At 30.5% G+C, this 24942-nt stretch overlaps 1 protein-coding gene across 2 annotated transcripts in view; it reads right to left on the bottom strand.

The window, feature by feature from the left end:
- LOC143193136 (uncharacterized) overlaps positions 1–24942 on the bottom strand; it is a 153016-nt gene that overhangs the window by 57114 nt on the left and 70960 nt on the right. For both annotated transcript variants that reach the window (XM_076399118.1, XM_076399120.1), the window contains exon 3: positions 2251–2546. In XM_076399118.1, coding sequence (XP_076255233.1) covers positions 2251–2415 — 165 coding nt within the window. In that variant the 5' untranslated portion in view covers positions 2416–2546. The remainder of the gene's footprint in view (positions 1–2250; positions 2547–24942) is intronic.

The raw sequence follows: 24942 nt of genomic DNA, 5'->3' as shown, positions 1-24942 counted from the left end.
TGCTAAGGAAATATCAATCGTTTAATTCTTCTATTCCCCTTGGCCAACATGTAGTAATAAAATAATTGTTTCCAAATGGTGTTCTTTGGCGCAACGCATATTGTACAAAACAGTTGCATGCCCACTATTCCTGTTAAAAAATTCCTAGGCAATTGTAGAAACAAGAACAAATTTATCTCTTACTAGAAGTATTTTTACTATTACCAGATACTATGCGGAAATTTATAGGCGTTGTGCTCACAATGCAACAGTGAAGAGAACTGTTATCCAAGAACAACAAACCTTCCTTCGCCAGAACAACGATTTAGTAAAAATATTCAAGACAGCATTCGATCAGAATCTGATCATAATATCATCATCAAACCTGAAAAACTACCTTCCAGTGAGCACGCGATGAGGCTATTGTTATTGTCGGAGAAAATTTCTAATAGATGTAGATGCAAGTTATCGAGTCTTCTAATTACTTATAAAAGGCTATACCTATGTATAAAAATCCAATGTTTTTAAAAAATGCAGTAACATTTAACATTTTACAAAGATATCACAACAAGCTTTAAAACTTAATTAAAATACCATTAGAATAAAAACCGTCACTAAAAACTGACTAAAAAAAATTATGAGAAAGGCCCGATTATACGGATCAGTTACTAGCTTTCTGCACTGAATTAAATGGAACAAAAAAGCCAATAAACTCATCATAGAACTATGAGCGCTAATAATAACACGGCCATTTTTAGATAAAATAGAGACTAAACGAAATAGAAAGTAGAGTTGTTTCTTAACGTGTTGTAAAACAATAAAAACAATGCGTTGAAAGTATTTTCTAACTGACTAGTTTGGAGGATGCGTTTATTTAAATTACTGTAATAGCACATTATAACGGGCATAGGAAAATTATTGCTGTTGTGGAAATCAAGTTTGTCGAGGCAAAATACGAAACATATGAAGGAATATACGAAAGTATTAACAAAATACATTTCAGAAGATCACTTGTTGAGTTGTGTCCCCTGTACAAAAAATGTGTCATTTTATATGATAAAAATCATAAATAAATATTTGTTTAAAATTAAAAGCAAAGAAATTGCGGTGTTATTAACACCTATAACTAAATTATAATTAACATTGGATACCAGCTATTTCTTCATAACTCTAAAAATGAGTGATATACTATATTTCCCAATGATTTCACGGAACAGCATATATTTATCATCATGAAAGTAGGGATTCCGAAAAATTATCGACATTTCAAAGAAATAGATATTCTTTCATCGATATTTTTTTGCTCGATATATGAATATATTGATATTTTAGGCAAAAATTTTTATGTAATAAATAATTACTAAATAATATTTAAGTATCAATAGTTTAAGAATTTACTATAATCATATTGATCAATATTTAAATGAAGTCTTTATTTTAAAAAACCGTATACGAAATAGGTATAGCACTGATCAATGATTAACTAGAATAGACAATGTTTCACAATGCAATTTATTCAGCAGATCTTTTTAATTTTTTTCTCTTCTGGCAAGAATATTTCGTGAGAAACAATGTTCGTCAAACCAAGAGGCAATAGTTTCTATAGAGATTTTACATATCTTTATTAGAGAGTTACTGAAATGCGCCTGCGTTGATTTGAGCAATTGAGATGAAATGATCAAACTAGAACTTGTTTTAAATGAAATGATATATTAAGATACCGTTGGTGGGAATCATTGATAACCGGTGGTGAAAATGCGAAGTATGAGTAGAAAAAACCTAGGCTAACTATTAAATTCGATGATTTTGACCTTCTTGATTCCTGATTTCCTTTTATTTTTTCGTCGTTATTATTGATTATTCAGGGTACACTAATTATGGAACGCTCAAAATTGAATTCAAAATACTGGAGGAACCAATACAAGAAACCAACGAAACAAAAACCTAGCTCAAACTTTCAAAAAAATGTATGATAGCTTAGCATCTGACGAACGAATCAACTATTGCCAGGTGCTTCAGCATCGCAATTTCCCTGCATTACAGATAAAAAATATTTAGCAGTAGCAGTATTTTGTTTAAATTTTATGTTTTTTTTTAAATAGAAGATATCAGCCAAGATCCACCGTCTATTTTGTTAATGAAACATTTTGCTCATTATTACTAAACCTACTACATTAATAACAAAATCTTAATACATTTCTTCTTTTTATTTATTCTCACAGTCTAATATGTATTAATTTTATTAGAAAAACATACATTAAACACACTTACTTGTAGGGTAACTTTAAATGGCTCAACGTCCTTCTCTCTTTCTTCCAAATGCTTCACCACGGGTATGATATATTCAGAACCTCTAAGACCTTTTGACTCCTTTGCTCCCAAGAACCACACATAGTAAGAAGATTTTTTAATATCCTTCCTCAATTTCAACGCCATTGTACTCGAATATTCACTGTATCAGCTTATTCACATTTTTTTCTTATGTCCCTCTGGTTATTATTCTTGTTTTCATAGCCCTCGGCGCATTAATTTAGGGCATTCCTAATTTATTCACTATTTGCACTGATCTGAAATTAAAGGATAAATTTATTGATTAATTAAGAATTTTAAAACAATTAAGTTTATAATCACAAACATTAAAATTAAACAGCTAAAATAACTAATATATTTTCGAAGTATTATCATCATCAACAACAATCTCATCGCATATATTATAAAAAATTGTTATAGCAATAATATTTGTAATAACATTATTATCTAAGTACAAAATAGTATTAGAATAGTACTTACAATACCTATACTAATTTAAAAAGTTGTCTATTACTGTTTATTATTTAGTAATTACTGAATTTAATTTGTGATTTAGATTATATCAATTTATCCCATAATATATAACAAAATAGAATGTATCGGATTATTCTTTGAGCTAAAGACACCTTCATAAAATGTATTTGATTATGATTGGCTGTCCTGATCTTTCATATAAATTTAAATATGATATTTCCAAGTTCGCAAATTATTTATAGTGTCTATTAACATTATATTTACTTAGAGGCCTGATAATAGTTGTTTTACTTGTGTCTTGAATTTCTAATTTGATAAGGTTTATAATCATGAAAAATAACTCCAATTAAAATCAACAAACTATAAAAATATAACTAATTAATATACGATTATTGGGACATTAATTAATATGGACAATTAGATCGGTCTATTATCAAATATCATTATATTTATTTTTCTGTCACAGATTTCCGGTCCGCTTCTCTTACTCTTGTAATTACTGTTTTTAACGTCAACCTTGACCATTGTCCAACCCACACGACCGCTTGCATTTTTATAATTACTTTCTTATTCTAGTTACGATAATTTACTCTGAACTGATAACCTAGAATTTTCGTGCTTAAATTACAGATACAAACTGTCGTCTAATACTTTCTTCTTGTGCTTAATAGTTATATCTAGTTAGCTTAAATTTTACTTCCTCTAACTATGGAAATCTGTTTATAAATACAGTATTTCTCCGTTCTTAATATAAGCTAATCTTCGTAATAACGAAAACATCAACTTCATCGAAATCTTCATCTTCTTCACATCAACGAAAACAACAGCTGAGGAGTGACTTGTTTTATTAAAAATAAACTAATAATCATGCTGATAAATACATAGAAATTCAAAATGCCTTAGAAATTTAAAAATACTATCCAATGAAATGTTTGCGTTGAAATGAAATAATGTAAATTTTACCATTGATAGATACAACGTTAATAAACATATTTCACTGAAGGAAATGTATATGGAAATAATATAAATTTAAACATCAGGCTAAAAAATCACTCTTGAACACGAAAATAAATAATTTAAAACTGATAAATATAGTGCATATTATTTTGTTAACTTTAACACACGTATAAATTCATTTTAAATATTGTTATTGACTGTCAGGTTAAGGTAAAATTAGAAAAATATCATTAAAGGGATTGTGCAAAGGCAAGGAAATAAAAATCTATTCTATAATCCTATCCTAAGTCTATAGTAAACGAGATGGATATGAATCACAAACTTAAATTATTAGTTTCTTCCATAGATAAAATTCAGCAGCTCGAAAAGAGAGAATTGGAAAAGTTGCGACAAAGAATACTAGAAAAGAAATATATCAAAACCAAAATTTTCAAGAAATTATTTAGGATATTTGAACAGTTAAATGTAAGAATGAGCATAGAATGTTACATCGGAAAATTTATTAAAATAAATGCCTGATAATCCCTCTCATATTGTCGTAACAGTGATGCTCTTTTAATAGTATTTTAATATGATATTCGATGAAATGCATTTACAGAAATGCTCCATATTTATGATAATGCGTATAATAATGTAATAAATAATTGATATGAATATAATGATTAATAATGAAATGGTATAGTATACAATATAAATAATATACCATAACATTTTTATCTAATGGTATATATTGACTAATCAATCAAATTTAAAACATATAACATTCAAAATATTTTAAAGCTATGTAACCTAATATGATATTACTTGAAAAATTTTCAGGTATTTTAACAAAAATAAATTAATTAAACCAGTAAAAACAAAAATATATCTCGATTATTAAAGCATAATAATAACCATTTTACTGTTGTGAAACCCCAAAAATAATTTTTCAAAATCATATTGTAGTTAATCGCATTCCTATAAAATGAATGAAACTCAAAATATATTAAAAATACAAAATCATCATAATAGCTATAACTAGAAACGATTAAAAATGTAGGTTGAAGTAAATGGAAAATTGTGTAAACTAATCTACATTTAATATTATTTCAATATTCCCATTAATTTAAAAGCCTTAAAACAATGCCAACAAAAAAATGTAGTTAAATTTAAATGAATTTTAATTCAAGCAAAAGAAGGTTTGCACAATATTTAAAATAATATATGCAACTATAAAGATTCATAAACCAATTTTAAAAATTTCCATAAAAATATAAAAATATAAGTCATCAATAAATATTAAAAGCGTATTATTTTTGCTTCAACGAACAATAAAAGGAGGTGAATAAAAAAACACTTGATATTTTGTTGACATATTTGCAATAATTTCCGAGAATTTATGGTCCAAAGAAACACGACTTTCTTTAAAGGTTACCAGAATTCACGAACTTTGTTGCATATTGCAAAACAAAGTCGTTTTTGCAGAAGAATATTTATAATTCAGCCTTTAAGAAACAACCACACGATTCAGTAACCACAACAGCATGACATTTTAATTTTTAATTGTATAACTATGAATATGTATACTATTACGCATATCTATTAATAATTATTAATATAAATCAAATACAGTAAAATAATATATTTATGTAAATAAGTAGAGTAACACAGAGTAACAGCAGTTATTGAAGAATTCTAGAAGTCCCGCAGGCGTTTGAGGGTACAGTATTTCAAACTGATGCATAAGCAATTTCTGGAGTACTATCCTCTCGAAGAAAGAATGTTTAAATCGACATATAAAATGGCATTCTCAAATTCCAAATCTATTTCAACTATAATTCCACAGAGTAGTAACCTCAAACTACTCTTATTAACCGACTTCGAAAAAGAAGGAGGTTCTATGTTCGGCTGTACATATTTTTTAAATGTATATTCGCCGATTTGTTCAGTTGATTGTTGGCCGATTTTTAAAAATTATTTTTTTTTATTTGAAAGAGCGCACTTCCAAGGTGATCCCATTGGAACCTAGACAGGATCTGATCGGAGAAGGGGATGGGAGAAATCGAGGGAAACGCTCAAATTTCAAAGACACGTACAAAGTTTTTATATATTATTTATCTATAATAATCAAATATTTCTGTATAATGTTATTGCTGAGCTGGTGTGACGAAAATCGAGAGTCGTTCGGTGCAAAAGCCTTTCAGTTTGTTTTTAAAGCACTAACTGTAATATATAAGACCTCGTAGAAATATTGTAGAAAACTGCTTCTATGGTGTAATGGTTAAAACATTTAGCTCCTAAAGGTATATCGCGGGTTCGATTCCCAGCGAGAGTTTAGTTAATACATTTGTAAATCACCTAAGCCAGTTAGCGGATCCCCAGGGCCTGAAGCTCTCTTTATTTTCAATCAAATTTTCTTTATTACTATTTTTCCTCATACTTCCTCCACTTTTTCCTTGTATAATATTGTAAATAAATAAATACGTTTAGGTAGATATTAAAGTAAATTTTATCTATATAGTAGAATATAAAATACGTATAACATAGTAGATAGGTTAAATAATATATATAGGTCATTTTGGTAAAAGGTACATCTTTACCTACAGTTATAGAATAGCTACAATTAATAGTCAACAAAGTACACAGTCGAACTAGAGATTGGAAAATACAGATTAATGACTCAAAATCCGTGAAATAATCAAGGTTTTAAAAAAACATAACGATAACGTTCAAACTGGCCAAAATTATATGACCATTATTGGACGTAAAAACTGAATTAAGAAATGAAGAAAGAAATAGGAAATACGATTTTTCACATTTAAATGTTTACCGGAGAAAGAAATAACTTTTACAGCAAAATCGAGGCTACTAGGACAACGCAGCACATTTGAAGCCGAACAAAATCAATACAAAGTACTATCGATAATAACTCATAACACTAAAGCAAACATTCCCAAAAAAATCGATTATGATTAAACTAATTTGCTTGAGCAAATACTTGAAAAATAGTTAGAAATATAAATTATCTTGAAGAGAGTAAATATAATATAATAATAAATAATATAATAAAAAAAACAATCATAACTTTTAAATATATCAAATATATATGTTAGGTGGATACATCAAAACTAGTGTTGGGAACAATCGACTGAAATCGACTATCGACTGTTCAGTAACTGACATCATCTTTTTACTATCGACTATTTCAGTCGCCATTTTTGGTTCGACTGTTTTTACTAGTAACTGTTTTCATTCGACTGTTTTTAATCGCTATTTTTGGTCCGACTGATTTTATTACTATTTACTATCGACTGTTTCAGTCGTTTTAGTTACTATTTTCGGTTCTACTAGTTCATTCGACTGATTTTTAAAGTTCTGGCCTTCCGTTCTAGGCGCGACCTTGAAAGTAATGCACCGAATTTATGCTTATATAGATTTATATGTAATATATGTGGTTTTATGTTTTTTTGTAGTTTATTTGTGAATAACTATATATTGTAAATTAATATAGCAGCATTTTGGAACGCTAGTTTTCGAGGGTAAAATAATTAAATTGTAAATGATAAATAGTAAGATACTTTTAACTGGCATAGTAGGTAATACTTTGGACTGGTATGACAAACTTTCACGATTTTAGTCCAAGCCTCTTGTTTGTCGAAACTTTTTTCCTAAAAGCTTCAAAACCAAAATTAGGTTCAAAAGGTTTCAGAAATTGCATAGATCTAAAAGATTTGAAATTTTGTTTACGGTAGCAGTTGTTAATTTTATTTTAAAAATATTAACCGTAAAGAGGTGAATAAAGTATATTAAATATTTCTAATGGATACATTTTCTGATAGGAAAATTCTACTTTAATATTCAACAATTTATTTTGTTGGCTATTAAGAAGAGCACCACAGTTTTTATTTGTTAACGAATGGACTATCTTAACAGAATGTTTTCAACTTTTAAAGCCCATTAAAATAATGCCCACCGAGTTATCTGGAGAAAGATATCCCAACGATATATTCAATTATACGGTTAATAAGAGGACTACAACATTCCATCAAGTCCAGGATTTTAACAAGTGGATGGAGAAAAAATAACAAAATTGTCTATTAGATGTCGTCAATAAAAGACTGGCAATTTTAGAAATAAATAAGATATGCGGGAAATCCACATTTTTAGATCCTAGATTTAAAAAAGCAGGATTTGGTATTGGAAATAATGCTGTGGCGATACAAAAACGAAAGACAAAACTACTGACCAAGAATGTATTGACATCTGGAGATATTTTGATAAAAAAAAATGGCTAGAATGAAAGAAGTAATTACTCCAAGTACTGCAGCAACTTTACAGATTTAGCAGTATTTGGAAATTCCATTTATTAGGCGTTTAGAAAACACATTAGTTTTTTCGCAAACCCATAAAATGAAACTACCTGAATTATATCAGTTACACGTAAAATATGTCCCCTGGGAACGAGTTTATTCAAAATCTGGGCAAATGATTAAAGATCAAAGAAATCGCCTCACGGGAGAAAAGTTGAACATGATAATACACAGTAATTTAAAAATATTTCCATTCAAAAGTAAATAAAACTTTTATTTAAAAAGGGTGTGGTAGTTATTTTACGATCATTTTTAGGTTCATCATGGATTAAATTTTTTAATGATTAGGTATACGTTTACATTTTATTAAGTAGTTCTGGTTATTGAAAATCTTTAGTTTTTAGATTTTATTTAAGTTGTATTCTACTATTTATATTTATTATGCTGTTATTTAAAAATAGCAATTAATATATTAAAACACAAAAAAACATTTGTGGTGTTAATATTCCATTCCTTTTACACATCCACAGAACAATCAGTATAAAAGTAATCCTACTTCCTTTAAATTTATTTTATTTATTACATGATAATAGAAATTACGAAATTAGAAATTTTGTTTGCCTTTTCTTTCCTAAGGTTATCACGTGAATGAATATATATATATACATCTCTGTCTCGCTTTTACTATCATTGAGGAATATAAAGACATTTAAAATTAACTGCTCCAAGCATTTATCTCCGTCTTTCCCTATCTCACATTTTATATAGACAAGAATTCGTACATCTTCGTCTGACATCACGAATGGAAAAAACAGTCGAACCGTGCATTTGACTGAAAATAGTAATTACTATTTTCAGTCGCTATTTTTTTGACTATCGACTGTTTCGACTGTTTTCAGTCGATAGTTCCCAACGCTAATCAAAACATTACACTTTTCTACTAAAATATCAGATCGTGAGGAACGTTTCGAGAATATTCGCCTTAAATGGGAGTAGTCACAATAACTAACTAAACTTCGACAGCATGAACCCATTTTGTCGCGGTACTTTCACAAAAGTGTTATCGGCTGATCTGTTTTATCTGATACAGCTTGCTCACATGGTCATAAAAATCGTTAACAAAAATCACCGCCAAGGCCTCCGATCCCGCCACTCTTTTCTGCTCGGTAGAATTTCCGGCTGGGGGCAACACAAATATAACAATGACTATTGACTTATTATTGTTAAATGTTTTTGATTTATAATAAGTACTTTTGTCTTATTACGAGCATTTCTTCACAACAGACCAATAATGAAGCAAGATTAGATAGAGTATTGCCTAGCAAGATTTGTTTTCAGTTTTAATTTTAATTTTAAATGCCTCATAATGTGAGGACACATTACTCCACAACATCTCCGGATTTGGCGCTTGCGTATACACAGCTTTATTTACTTTTTTTTGTCGTGATTATTACATTTATTGTCGAATATATTAAGCAAGTAAATAGGTTCAGAAAATAAATAAAAATAGTAAAATTTTGTAAATAACACATTTTTTTTGATATATGTCCAGCTATTCTATCTTTATAAAAATATTATATTAACATCATCATTATTTTTTATAAATAAAAATACACAAATATGATAAATAATTGATTTAATGTTGAAACTATATATAAGGAGGGAAATAAATATTGAATTTTTTTTGAAGTAACACGTTTTATTTAAAAAGTTATTGAATCAAAATGAAATAATAAAAATCAGTTCTATTTTAGGCCTTTCTGTATTTATAAAAACACAATATTTATATAAATATTACACAATATTACATATTTGAGCAATTAACAGGAACTCTAAGAACCATATAAATAAACATTACCATAAAAAAGACCAAAATCGTTGAGATCAAGCACAGCCCATATAGCTAAAACCAAACGAAAAAGCTACTACTATATAGAAAGCAGTAAAATTTTTCTAAAAAGCTCCAAGTATTATCGCTACTATTATTGATCCACAAACCCCATTAATGAACATTTACTAGCCTAAAGCTGAAAGACATCTCAGTCAATACATCATTATTTTTACAAAACAATAATTTATTTACCTATACTCTTACATAATAATTCATTGTATTTTCCTTGTCATTACATCATTAGGGTGTCGTTGATAGTTTTATATTTTGTTTATTTGATCCAGATCTACTTTTGTTAGTAAATTTAATTATTTCAAAGTATCATTGTACACTGTTCTTAGATCTTAGTAAAATGCTGTCTAATTTCGTCTTCTCTGATTATCTGAATTTCCATTCTTCAACTTTAGCTCTCAACATTAATTTAAATTATTACTAAAATATATTATGCTTAAAATAAATATCTAAATATTACCAGTTAGTACAGTTTTTGCTACTATTCTTGATGGACACACCTGATTCGTGTTCTTGTTATCATTAAATTTTGGTATATGTTAATATCTATACCAGGTCTCTGAAAATGATATGTTATAAATTTTGCAGCTAAAATTCCCAATATAAATAAAATTGATGCTCTTTGGATTTTATAACTTTTAAAAATTTAATCTCATATTCTGCACTTACCCTTGTTCTTCCATATTTTAAAACCAATGTATGTTAGGCTACCAAGAATATCACAACAAATTAATTATTATTACTATAGAATTATTAATGTAACACAAAATATAAATTTTCTAGATTTTTTGTTGATTTGATCTGATCGACCGTACGGATCGACTCGAAAGGAATGGACCGCCATTAGAAAAGGAGGAAAACATAGTTTATTCTTTTCTATGGCTTATTCTATGCAGGAGAGTGCACATCCAAATCCGGAGATGTTGTGGAGTAATGTGTTCTCGCAATGCGCTTTATATTTTAGGTTTGAAATTTAAATAATCGCTCATATTTTAACATCACTCATATATTTCGGATTGGAGCCTCGTTAATTGACTAAAATCAGCCTATGTTTCGTACTCGTTACAGATTGCACCTTCAAAGCAGAAACATTTGTTACTGAAGTACCCCAATTAATTTTATATAATTTTGCAACAGTGTGTAACAACTGTCCTGTCCTGCTTCTTCAGGTCTGCTTCAGGCCTTTTGCTTTTTGAGTCCATTGAATAATTCAAAAAACCAAAACGATAATTTTACAAATAGGATTAGTCTTATAGCCCTGGTATTGTGTGAGATTATTTTGATGTTTATAAATCTCAAAACCTGAACATTATTTAAGCATCCTCTCAATTTCTCCTGTCTACACTTTCTACACTCTCAGTGCACCTTTTTAATCATATTCTGCTTTAACTTTGGAGCGAAGATAACGTTAATAGAGTACTTCCCTCAATGAAGAAATAGGAGGATTTCAAGGGAAATATTATCAATCTTACCTTCTCCAGTTTTTTTTTTATTGAAAATCAGTATTAAATCTTATAGCTCTTTTGGAGGATATTTTGCTAATTACATATTTTCACTTTATTAGTACAAAATATGCCATCATCCATATATTTTAAGAAATGGCACATCAACATACGCTTAAGTCTCTATATCTGCTTATAATAAACTTTTATAATATATTTTCTTTGTTAAATAAAAAATATATGTAATAGCTACTAATATAACAAATATAGCTCAAGAGGTACTTAACATATATAAAAAATTCTATATAAATTATCAATTAAAAAACATAAAAATATAAAAAACAGAAAAAATTTATATTATAATTATAAACCAATTCAGTATCACAAATACTAAATAACTAAACTGAATAACGGTTTTAATAATTATTTTTTAGTTCTTGCAGTTGCCACTCAGTAGAATTCTCAGAATATCGAAAGGTTAATTACTTACATATATTAACCTAAATTTGTTTAAACTGCTACAGATATATCGTACTTTTTATTTCCCAAGATTTCACAGATATATCACATTTTACATCTAATAACTTTAAACGTATACCTAAAGCGTAATGCTAAAGCTTGTGCAATCAGCGATTAAAATTCCTTCGGCTTGGAAACGTAATTTTGCTGGCAATATAAGCTTCCACATAGGTACCTTTAAGACATTTAGAATTGTTATTCTTAAAACTGTGCGCTCGTTAATCTGGTGATGGTATTACCGATTGAAATATTATAAATATGACCTGATTGATACGGTTGAATGACGAACAAGTGCTTTTCTATAGTTCTATAATATTAAACATTGTGTTTACTAATACTGTAGTAATAATATATAACTAACTTTATAGTTATATAGTTAATCTAATAAGTTATAGTCGATATATTTTATATAAAATTTTGTGAGAGATCTTTAATTAAATTGAAATGATTAACAATTATTCAAGTCTATTATATAATGTTAATGATATTATTTTAATTTTTGGCACAATATACTGACAATCTGAATCTAATTAAAGAAATATCTAAATAACAGCTAATTTTAACAAAAAATATGATATAAATATGTTATATCACGTGACTGTTAACAGGTCCAACTACTAAAAAGTTTCTTTAAGTAAAATAATAGTTTTTGTATTTTAAACCGTTTCATATAAATAAATAATTTCATAGCCCGCGCAGTCGGTAGAATTCCGAGGATGTCATAAAGCTATTCTATTTTGAATTTATTCGTTTAAATGAAATCAAACTTCTTATAAATAGATAAACTCGAAGTATTCCTTGGCGTAGTTTAATGGAGTTCGGGCAAAAGTATCGCAGCTAAAGTTGTAAGGATACGAAAGATGAACTGAAGATGCTATAAAGCCGTCAGTAACTATTCTAAATAACTATTCTAAATAAGAACCATTCAAGCTTTGACAAATACCCCTAGTCCGTGGATTTCTGGCAAAAAACGTCATACGCCAGGGTATAAGGCTACCAAAGGCAAACTAAAGTTGCTGTAAACTAACCTAGCCTACTGGAAATCCAAACAAGAAGCTTGCAGTTCAAGGTGAACGGCTACCAAAGGCAAATTGTATTAGTTCAGTTTCTTATCCTTAAACTATTAGAATTGAGAAAACTAAGGAAACCATTCGATATAACGAACATTATATCAAAGGCCACACAGAAGATAATACAGAAGATCACCAAAGGCGAACTGGCAGACGAATATACAGGCGATAGTCACAAGCGATTTTACAGTTATAAATTGTCCAAACAGAATAACGATCACGTAGTTAGAAGGAAGGTGGGTGTTATATCAAGAGACTGCTATGGTTTGTAGACTGGATATTATAGACTAGACTGGAAGACTGTTTATTCAGATAGCCTTAAATCCTTAGTGTCGTTTTATATCGCCATTCAACAAGTCACCTCTTTCTTTTTCATAAAATAAAATAGTATTTTTTAAGTAAAATAATATATATTGTGTTTTAAAGACTTTCATATTTTGTATCTAATATTAATAGAAACATTAAAATATATTTTATTTATTTCTTTATTTTAAATGTGAGAAAAATAACATTAATATGGAAATGTAATACTAAAAAATTATGCTAAAAACAAAAATGCTCCATCTAAATATAATACAGTAGCATTATTTAATGAGCTGTGAAAGTATGGTAGAACTGTTACAGTCATCATTGTAAGCAGCATCTCACAGAAAAGAACGCTTATCTACTCTTATTCACCAAACATGACCTGTTTAATTCATTAATTTTTATTTCTTTTTTTAGGGTTAAATAGTTAGTCATTAACTTGATAATCAAAGTTGTACTAAACTTCGCCTACCTACTGATCTAACTAGCATTTTATATAGAGTACAGTTCAACGGGATTGCGAGTTTCCGATTTTGAAAAGCAAATTAATGTGACTAACTGGTCTATACTCAGACAAATTAATTAATTATTTAATTTCCATCATTTTGGGGGAATGCTTAACCCTCGGAATGGAATTTATATTTGCGAACTCAGAAAGATGCTCATTCATGAGACTTGTAGATTGTAGCCTTGACAGCACTAAGTAATGTAAGGTGTCCAATATTTTTATTAGAAACTTGACATTATTGGCTTCATCAGTCATTTTCATTATCATCATTAAAATCTTCTTCAGAACATATTGTTGAAATCGATTTGTACTGTTTACAGTAGCTTACAAATCTCAGGCAAAAGATGAAATTAATTCGTAAACATTGTCATGCCACTATTTTTCAAGTCTTTCGACGTGGATTATCACCACAATATTGTATAAATGAAGTGAAACACAAGAATGCTGTTGAAAACTGGTATATTAGTATCACAAGTATCATCTCGTATTGATTTGCATTATCATTTAGCTATTAAAAATATTTGTATACGATTTTGTTATAAGTTTTTGGATAAATTCAGAAAAAAGTCAAACAACCGACCCTGAAAATAAATTTTTGGTCTGGCCGAAATATCGAATTGATGAGTCATCCACCTTACAGAACTGATTATCACCCAATAACTTTATTATTTCCCCATTTTAAAATTATGTAGTCAACGGTTTTCATCACCTGAAGAAGCGATTAATGTATTCAAAACTTAAGTATATATTACTTAAAGTAAATAGTGCTTATGAAAATTGGTTCCTGAGATTTTGACGACAAATATTTCAATCAATTAATTTCAACAACAAAATTATAATATATACAATAACCCTACAATTAAAATAGTAACCCTCGTAATCTATGTATACCATATTTTCTCTTTTAAGATATAGTCCAAATTAAGCGAAAACTATTTGATATATTCGTTGAGAAATGGTCTGTCAAAGTGTTACCATATACTAAATAGTTTGCTATTATAGAAACCGAAAAAAAACGTTAAAATGCTATTTAAAATACTATATTTTCTATTTGTAGCTTTTCTAAAAACATACATAAAAAAGAAATAAATTTAATCTATAGAATTCAAGATGGAGTTATAAATATAAAATTCCGAAGAAAAACGTGATGATGTTATACATTCAATAACTCTTAGATTTCTCCCATTCGGTCCCCATCAGGATTTATCTTAAATCTAGACAGCTTTAACCTCTACATATGACGAAACACCTTTTACACGATGAGTCGAATAGGTCAGGGATATCCTGCCTAGATTCTCTGCATTGTTGTCAGTGGTCTCGCCACGAAATTACATCATCTCGAAGCATCCTGATTTTATGAGAATTTTTATCATTCTGATGAATTTCAAATATTATTAAAACAATAAAGAAAATTTCCACAATTTTTTTAATGTATAGAATTAAAGAGCTAAAATATTATATTTTCGCAGAGTAAATATCATAATAATTGTTAATAATTGTAATATTTACAAGGGAGAATGTATTAAGCGACTGCATGTGTCTTAGTCAATGCTATCTATTGGTGAAAGTGTCAAGTATCAATGTAAACAACTGTTAAATTCAAAATAGACGAAAAAACTATGAAACAATCAATTACAAGACTTAAAAAAAGAACTAAAACTAAAACTCAAAAAACTTTCATATGGCTTAGCAGTTGATGAATTATCTATTTTCAGGCGTTTTCATGTTACGAAAGAGATTCCAAAGGAGGAAAATAACTATCACACTACTAGCGATTAAAAGTGGGTCTACTACGATTATTCCAAAAAACAAAAAATCATATGTTAGTTCAGGAGAAGCATCCACATCGATATTAAGCAGAATATTCATGGCGAAGACGTATGGCTGTGTATATTGTGGGATAAGCAAAGCGTAGTATACTACGAGGGTGGCTTAAATATGATGGAGAGAAACGCTGTAGATGGCGCGTATGTATGTTTTGAAAGTCCTGGCTTGAGTATGTGATAGCTGGGTCCCTACGAACAGTGTAGCATAGTTTTCGACGGGAGCGCATGATTCACGCGCGTGCTTCGACCATGAGTGAAACTCAAATGCCGACCGCCGTAGCCCAACGTATTGTCAGTCGTTTTTTACTGTGACAAGGCGTTAATTTTTCTGCGTTTGCTAAATCAGTTCGGTAGTGCTGCCGTGTTTAAATGGACCAAAACATTCAAAGATGGCCGCGAAACCGCCGAGAATGAGCCGCATGATCGTCGACCGCGAACCAGCATCACACCAGACAACATTCGCCGCGTAGAACTCATTTTGGAGAACCGTAGGATGAATGTTCGAGACATTTCGGCTGAACTCGGCGTCAGTATTGGTAGTGTAGAGTCTAGCATCCACGAACACCTTCAATATCGCAAAATAACGGCGCGATGGGTTCCTGAACTTCGAGTAAAAATTTACGCGCTTGAAAATTTGACGCGATACGAAGCGGAGGGAGAACTTTCCCGCGCACCCAACGTACCATTAATGCTGAATACTACTCTAATCTTCTGAAAACACACGTGAAACCCGCTTATCGCTCGAAACGGAGGAGCATTTCAGCACAAAATGCGATTCTTCTCCAGGATAATGCGCGCCCTCATACTGCACGTCTCACGCTCGATGCAATATCAGAATTAGGGTGGGCAGTACTGGAACACCCCCCTACAGTCCGGATTTATCACCCTGCGACTACCACATGTTTGGACCACTGAAAGAAGCCTTCGGAGGTCAAAAATTCAGCACCGACGACGAGGTAGAGGAGTTCGTACGCACATGTCTGTCCGAATTGCCCAAGGAATTATTCGATACCGACATCAAAAAACTTCCGGAAAGTTGGACAAAATACGTAGCTAATGAGGAGAAATACCTAGAAAAACTATAAATTGTTGTAATTTCTTTCTATAGTAAATAAACGTGTCAGAGTATTTGCCTCGATCATATTTGAACCACCCTCGTAGAAGCCGCTAAAACCGAATAAAATTGTTACTGCAGATATCTAACAATATTAATTGAAGAAATAGAATGACGCATTGTTGCAAAAAATTCCAGCAATAGCTAGTAGCAGACGTATAGTTATAATCCGTTTGAACTAATAATTGAAAAGGATACAATGTTGCAGCTCTAGTTTGAAGTTCTGCCACACTCAATGTACTCAACAGATATATCGCCTTCTAGCTACGATACAACATAGCCCAGCTACCAGACGGTTTCAAAACGCTTTTTTTTCGAGATGTTGACTAATGTTAACAACAACTTTTAGCGATGTAGAATGTCCCCATAATTAAGAAACACCCAAGGACGTCTAGTATCTGTTGTACTATACTAATAGCAAAGCGTTGTATATAACTAATAGAATATCAATTATAAATTGAGATGCGACTTTTTTCGACATCATAAATAGAATGCTAAATAGAAAAGATGTGTTAATATTCTCATATAGAATATCTTCAAAACCTATAAAACAACAAAACATGAAAACATGATCTGATTATTGACAAAAGTGAGATGATGTATAATTTAGATAATCGCTCTAACAAATCTGACTCTAATAAAAGGACATTACAACAGTAACTGAGGATTTAGAAATATTAAAAACGGATTTCTTTGGAAAAGTTCATATATTAAATTTCGATTTAACGATTAATTTTCGGGAAAGTGTGAAACGGGTTGCGATTTGAATAAACGCAAACAATGTATAGGTTTAATAATTAAACCAATTTTTAGATATATTTTAATTATAATGGTACTTTGTACGCTACGGTCCTTCAAAAGCTTTGTATTTAATACAAGACTTGGTGCCACGTAATTTCCGCAGTATTAGTTTGCAAGCAAAAAAACAAAATAATAGAAAATTAAATAAAGAAGTTAGCGAAATAGGTTCTGCCTTTAATAACAGATCAATTGAAAAATCCCCGACCTACCATAGTAAAACATATTTTTTTAACAAATTTTTTTTTATTCAACATAATTCCCTTCAAGGGTGATACACTGATTATAGCGACCTTCCAACTTTTCGATACCATTTTTGTAGTACGATTTGTCCTTTGCTTCAAAATAGACCTCAGTTTCGGCGATCACCCCTTCATTCGACTAAAATTTATTCCTAGCCAGCATTCTTTTGAGACCTAAGAATAGGAAATAGTAACTGCGACCAGACATGAAGACTACGGTGAATGAGGAAGCAACTCGAAGCCCAGTTCATGGATTTTTGACATGGTGCATTATTTTGGTGAACCGGCACTTTCTTTTTCTTCAAATGCGGCCGTTTTTCCGCGATTTCGTCGTTCAAAGGGTCCAATAACGCTATGTGATAGTCGCTATTGATGGTCCTTCCTTTTTCAATGTAGCCAACGAAAATATTCCATGCGCATCCCAAAATACAGACGCCATAACACATAACATTGCCAGCCGACTATTGCGTTTTCCCACGCTTTGGAGCGGGTGCATCATGTGCAATCCACTCGGATGCCTGTCGATTGGACTTCGGAGTGAAATGTTGGAGCCATGGTTCATCCATTGTCACATATCGATGCAAAAACTCGGGTTCATTACGCTTGATCATCTTAAAACACTGCTCCGAATCATCAGCTCGTCGTTGTTTTTGGTCAAAAGTGAGCTCGCGCGGCACCCACTTTGCAGAGGGCTTTCTTATACCCAAATATTCGTGAATGATATGATGTATAGGTTCACTTGATATCTTTAGAGTGTCTGCTATTTCATTCATTTTAATTTACGGCTTCAAAATAATTTTGTGGATGTTTTAATGTTTTCGTCGGTAACAACCTCTTTTGGGTGTCCAGTGCGTTCGCCGTCTTCGGCGTTCACTTCACCACGTCTAAACTTAACATACCAATCCTTGATGGTTGATTTTCCTGGGACAGTGTCCTTAAACTCGGCATCAAGCCAAGTTTTTGCTTCAACTGTATTTTTTCATTTCAAAAAGCAATATTTTATCAACACGTGAAATTCCCTTTTATCAATTTTTTTCACAACAACAAAAGTTGCTTCACTCAAAATGCCTTAATTCACAAACTAATGATCCGTTAGCTGTAAGATTTATACACGCATCTTTTGAAGATTAGGACTAACTAAAAAACATATGGATTTAATTCTAGTAGCGCCATCTATGTGTCAGGCCGGGGAATTTTCAATTGACCTGTTAAACTAACGTCGAGTCCCGCTTCAAACAAAAGGGTCCAGGAGACGCGAATAAAGATTTAGAAGCCTATAAATTCTCACAACGCAATATAAAGGTACGGCACAATATAACGGTTTTCTTACGGAAATTGCGACCGGAATTTGATAACCATAATATAAATAAAATAAATGTAAAGTAATAAAATTAATTTTGAATATAACAAAATATTTAACTATTAATTTTACATTCATAACATAACAAATACTTTATATATTTATAACAATATTGCCGATATATTAAGAAGAATTATCTGTTTTTAATTATATGAGGTATTATCCTTGAATTTACTATTTAGACATTAACAAAATTAAGTGTGAATATAATGGATATATATATATATATATATATATATATATATATATATATATATATATATATATATATATATATATATATATATATATATATATTATTAGAGTGTTTTAATTAATACTCCATTTACAGCAAATGTCAATAATCACGTATTTTTTCAACACAAATAACGAAACTGTATTTTTTGGCCTTGTTTGTATCCAATCAAATTTAAACGTGAGTCAGCTGGCATTTGCGGATATTTTTAACTATATACAAAATTCGTTTGTATAAATTAACGATCAACTTTTTTTTCTTTTTCGACACTGAACCTTAACATTTACAACTGAAAGTTTGAATTGGTCGTCACCATGAAGTTATTTTAAAGATCGCCTCATTGAAATCATCATTGGAAATTATACGTGTAGAGATTTTATATTGCAGAGATACTATTTTTGTATGCATTCACCATTTAACGGGAAGTATTAAGTTCTTAATAAGAAAAATAAAATATTTTTCTTAGAACTTGACATTAATTCCTGGTTGACAAAACGCTCTTTAACAATAAATGTATACCACTTAATACGATTTACTATATAAATAAAGGTTCATTAAATTGACAACAACTAAAATATAACATCAAGGAAAGGTAAGACTAAATACCATATAAACAATAAGTATGATATTAATCCGGTAAATTTGATTCAAAAACACACCCTCCTATATATTAATAACCAGGAATAATCTACCAATTATGTGACATTGACGATCGCTATGATATTAATTAATAATTTATCCTTTTCATAGTAATTGCTTACTAAGTATATATATTGTTCTGTTTGTATTTATTGCTTTTCCTTGTTATACCCACAATCTATGGGGAACATATTTTAAAATTTAATCAGGATAATAAATTTAAGGGAATAGGACTATTCACTAGATTGGAGGGGAGAGCCAATGCTGGTGCTTAGCGTGGGATGCGCTGTACCTAACAATGTAATGAAGCAAAAGATCAAAATCAAACGAAAGATATGAAAAAAAAAGCATATGATAAGAAAAATTCTAATCCCCCAGAATAATGCATTTAAAACACAGCATTGCAACAAAAACACAAAAATTGGTTTTAATATCAGAATGGCACAAACTAAACACTATTATGTTTATCCATTCAATACGCGCCAAAAAATATATTTAACTCAAATTCTGAAGAAATTTAAAAATATTGGAGAATCTTCTTCACGGACCTTGAAAAGTGTTATGATGAACATAACAAAATATTCAGACGGAGGAAAGCGTCAATTATCAACTCAGGCGCTTAATTTAATAACTGTTTTGATATCTGAAAGAAAACTAAAACTACTTCGATGAGGCTGAAATAGATTTCGAAAAATAAATAACTCATGTGTTTTATTTGAAGTGTTACTAATTTATGTTAAGTAACATGTCAATGAGTAAAATATAATTAATCAACCCAACCTATATGTTGATGGTTTTGACATTTCTCTAAATAAAATAACAGTTTTTTATTTAGTATTATTGAGTAAGTCAATGTATGCAGACGGTATTCACTTCTCTTGTTTAACTTGAAGGAATGTGGTGCCGAAGCACATCAAATATTCTATAAGCTTATGGTGATGCTCCTCAATCTTATTCGAATTGTCGGTTTTACTTTCAAAGATTTAAAATTTATGATTTTCACGTCAATGAGAAAGAACAGCCTGCAGTACCAAAATATTTCGCAGACAATGGGGTCAAACACTGAAATAACTTTAAAAAGCATATCAGTTGATCAATTAACTGTTTCCAGACATTTATATGCAATGGAAATGATTCAAAAAGAAGAAAGATGTCTACCATATGAATTACCTTCAAATTCTATTACAAACTGTTTCATAATTATAGGCTATGCATAATAATTATAGTAGAAGCTTTACCCCGATAATCACAAACCCAAATGCGATGGGAGCTACAGTGTATTAAAAACTTATAAAACCAAATTAAACTGTTACAGATGTGTATACCAATTTCAAATGAACACACTGAATGACGTGTTATTGCAAGTAACAGACACAAAGACATCATCTTGCATTACAACGCTAGGTCGCACTTTTCCGACGAGAAGAGATGTGATGAATATACGATTCAGATCGATAGAGAAGGGCTCAACTGGTACATGATTTCCAAATGCTGAAGAATTATGAAAATAGAGCGGTGATTGGATCATTCTTTCGACACCAATCTTTGCCAGAAAGATTGGAATAAAATTGCAACAAATTATGTAAATTATTTTTATTAATATATATTGTACCAATTTTTCTTAATAAAATCCTTTTAAATTAAAAACAAATATCAGAATACATGCAAGCACCTAATATTATATATTTTAAAAAATATATGCAATACGTTAAACTGTTGATTTTTCAAATTATTTATTCATATAACGCAACATAATTAAAAACTACTATGTAATATCAATTCAAATCAAAATGAACTTTTAAAGAAAAAGTATAATTTGATATTTTAAAAGGTTAGTGTAAAAAATTGTCAAGGCCAATTTAACTAACCGGAATTCCAAATGATTAAAAATCAATTACAAAAGAATATTGAACTTCTATCACCAGAACGCTATCATAATTTTCAGAAATATTATTAATATTCTAGATAGAATAATTCAGATTTATATCGCCAAAGTACGGTATGTTAAGAAAACATTGGAAATGTATTACTCCATATTTTTTGTGAAACATTCAATATGTGAATGTTAGCTAGAAATATCGTGTGGTTGTAAACACTGTTTTACTTACTAACGATATTCCGAGTAACAAAACTATACGCTATCTTACACGACGATCAGTCTCTATTGTATTGTCCGTTAATTTGCAAAAAATATAGCTGATCTTTGCCAGAATCTCTTTGCATTTATTCAAATAATAAATTTTTCAACACAATAGGAAAACAAAAATGGTTTCAGAGACCTCATTTTGTAATACCTGGTTAACGTTGCGTGGGAATATCGTTGACACAAAACAATGATGCTTATTCAGAGCCAGCAATAATATTAAATCTAGTATATAATTATTAGCACTTTAGCTTTTTTTATTATGAGTTGAAAATCCCATAAAATAACTAGAATTTCAGTAAATTTATTTTTATACAATATATATATTACAAATATAAAATTTAAAAAAATATGATAATACATTTTCAACAAAGGAATAATAAATATTTTTTTATTATTGATTCACCAATAAATATTTACACAAAATTACTAACATATCTATATACCATAAAATACATTTGAGTCGTCAAGAACAATCAAGTTCGACATAACTTTGTTAATAAAAAATGTTTCCGCTTTGATGAATTTCTGCTAAAACTAGTACGGTAATGATATAACAGGTCAATTGAAAAGTTCTCGGTCTACCATAGTAAAACACTTTTTTTAGCAAAATTTCCATTCAACGTAATTCCCTTCAAGGGTGATACTGATTATAGCGGCCGTCCAACTTTTCAATACCATTTTTGTAGTACGATTTGTCCTTTAGTTCAAAATAGGTCTCAGTTTCGGTGATCACATCTTCATTCGACGAAAATTTCTTCCCAACGAGCATTCTTTTGAGATCTGAAAACAGGAAATAGTCGCTGGGGGCCAGATCTGGAGAATACGGTGGATGAGGAAGCAATTCGAAGTCCAATTCATAGATTTTGTGATATAGTGCATTGTCTTGGTGAAGCAGCACTTTGTATTTCTTCAAATGTGGCCGGATTTCGGCGATTTCGTTCTTCAAACAGTCCAATAACACTATGTAAGAGGTTGCTGTAGATCGATGTTGATGGTCCTTCCTTGTTCAAAATAGTCAATGAAAATAATTCCATCGAATCCCAAAATACAGACACCGTAACCTTGCCAGCCGACTGTTGCGTTTTACCCCGCTTTGGAACGGGTTCATCGCGTGCAGTCCACTTTAATGACTGTCGATTGGACTTCGGAGTGAAATGATAGAACCATGTTTCATCCATTATCACATATCGATGCAAAAACTCGGGTTCATTACGCTTGATCATCTTCAAACACTGCTCCGAATCATGAACTCGTCGTTGTTTTTGGTCAAAAGTGATATCGCGCGGCACCCACTTTCCACAGAGCGTTCTCATTCCAAATATACGCGAATTATATGACGTACACGTTCAGTTGATATCTTTAGAGTGTCTGCTATTTCAGTTTCATGCAGTTTCAATTTATGGTCATTCAAAATCATTTTAAGGATTTTTTTATGTTTTCGTTGGTAACAAGCTCTTTTGGGCGTCCACTTCGTTCACCGTCTTTGGTGCTAATTTCACCACGTCTAAATTTAGCATACCAATCCTTGATGGTTAATTTTACTGATGCAGTGTCCGGTAACTCGGTATCAAGTCAAGTTTTTGCTTCAACTGTATTTTTCTCTTCAAAAAGCAATATTTTGTCAACACGCGAAATTCCTTTTTATCCATTTATTTACAATAACAAAAGTTGCTTCACTCAAAATGCTATAATTCACAAACTAATGATCCAACAGCTGTCAAATTTATACACACATCTTTTAAGGGTTAGTGCTAACTAAAAAACACATGGATTTAATTCTAAGTCTCTAGGTTTCTAATATTATATGGTAAAAAATTCCATCTACATTGCGCATGCATATGCACATGTTTTTACATTTAATCGATAAAAGGTGATTTTGTCAGTCATACTAATTTTGATATGAGCTAGATTCTGTACAGATAGTCGATCTCTCGTAGAAATCCAAGAAATTGTTCAGTATTCTCTCATGTTAAGCAGTTTCTGAATTGTGTAATCCATACATAGCCCTGAACTGAGTAGACGTAGTAGTGAGTGAGTATGTAGTAGACCGTGATAAGGGCGAGCAGGCGGGCTCGAAGTCATCAGGTGATCATGCGAAATATGACTCAGTCTCAGTTGATTCAAAATTACGACGTAAGATGAAGGGAAGGGACGCGAAGAAAGAAGGAATTCAATTTTAATTCTATAAATATTACTGTGATTGACCTCCAACGACGCTGTACTTTGTTCCTAGCGTTAAAATCATTTGGATACGATCAATGTGGATACAGATATTCGTGAGGGGAGAGGGGGCTGCCAATTTAGCGCTCGTTTCCTGGTATACCAATGTGAGAAGTGATCCACACTTGACCTTCTTTATAGCCATTTAGGAAAAGAGTCCGGAGGATTGATAGTCAATCGGTGATTGGAAATTGGTTGAGTCATTCTTTAGAACATTCGGTTGAAATATTGGATAAGACTTTGAATATCGTAAAGAATTCAACGGTTTTTATAGAGCACTGTTTCGGAAACTTGAATTGATGCCTGATTGTCCACCACAAATGCACTGCCAAACCCATTGTGGGATTTGAAAGCATCAATGTAAATATGATTGCTTCGTTATCTTGTTGATATAATTTTTCGCAGAATATTTCCATAATTGAATTCCATAAGTCCATATAAGTTTTAGTATTTTCTTCTAGAGCTACAATTCATTATGTACGGATAATTTAGATTTTCTTCCAAATAGCCAATATATAGTTTTGAATTTAATTCCTGTTATTTTCTTTTTGATATGCTATAGCTTAGTTCTAATATGAAGTTTTGTATCAAGATCATTCCAAGGT

Source organism: Rhynchophorus ferrugineus, unplaced genomic scaffold, assembly GCF_030347505.1.
Source record: "Rhynchophorus ferrugineus isolate W39M unplaced genomic scaffold, kcgeb_rfMv2 rfM3, whole genome shotgun sequence".
In the NCBI taxonomy this organism is placed as follows: Eukaryota; Metazoa; Arthropoda; class Insecta; order Coleoptera; family Curculionidae; genus Rhynchophorus; species Rhynchophorus ferrugineus.
This window is presented reverse-complemented; position numbering and strand designations above follow the sequence as displayed.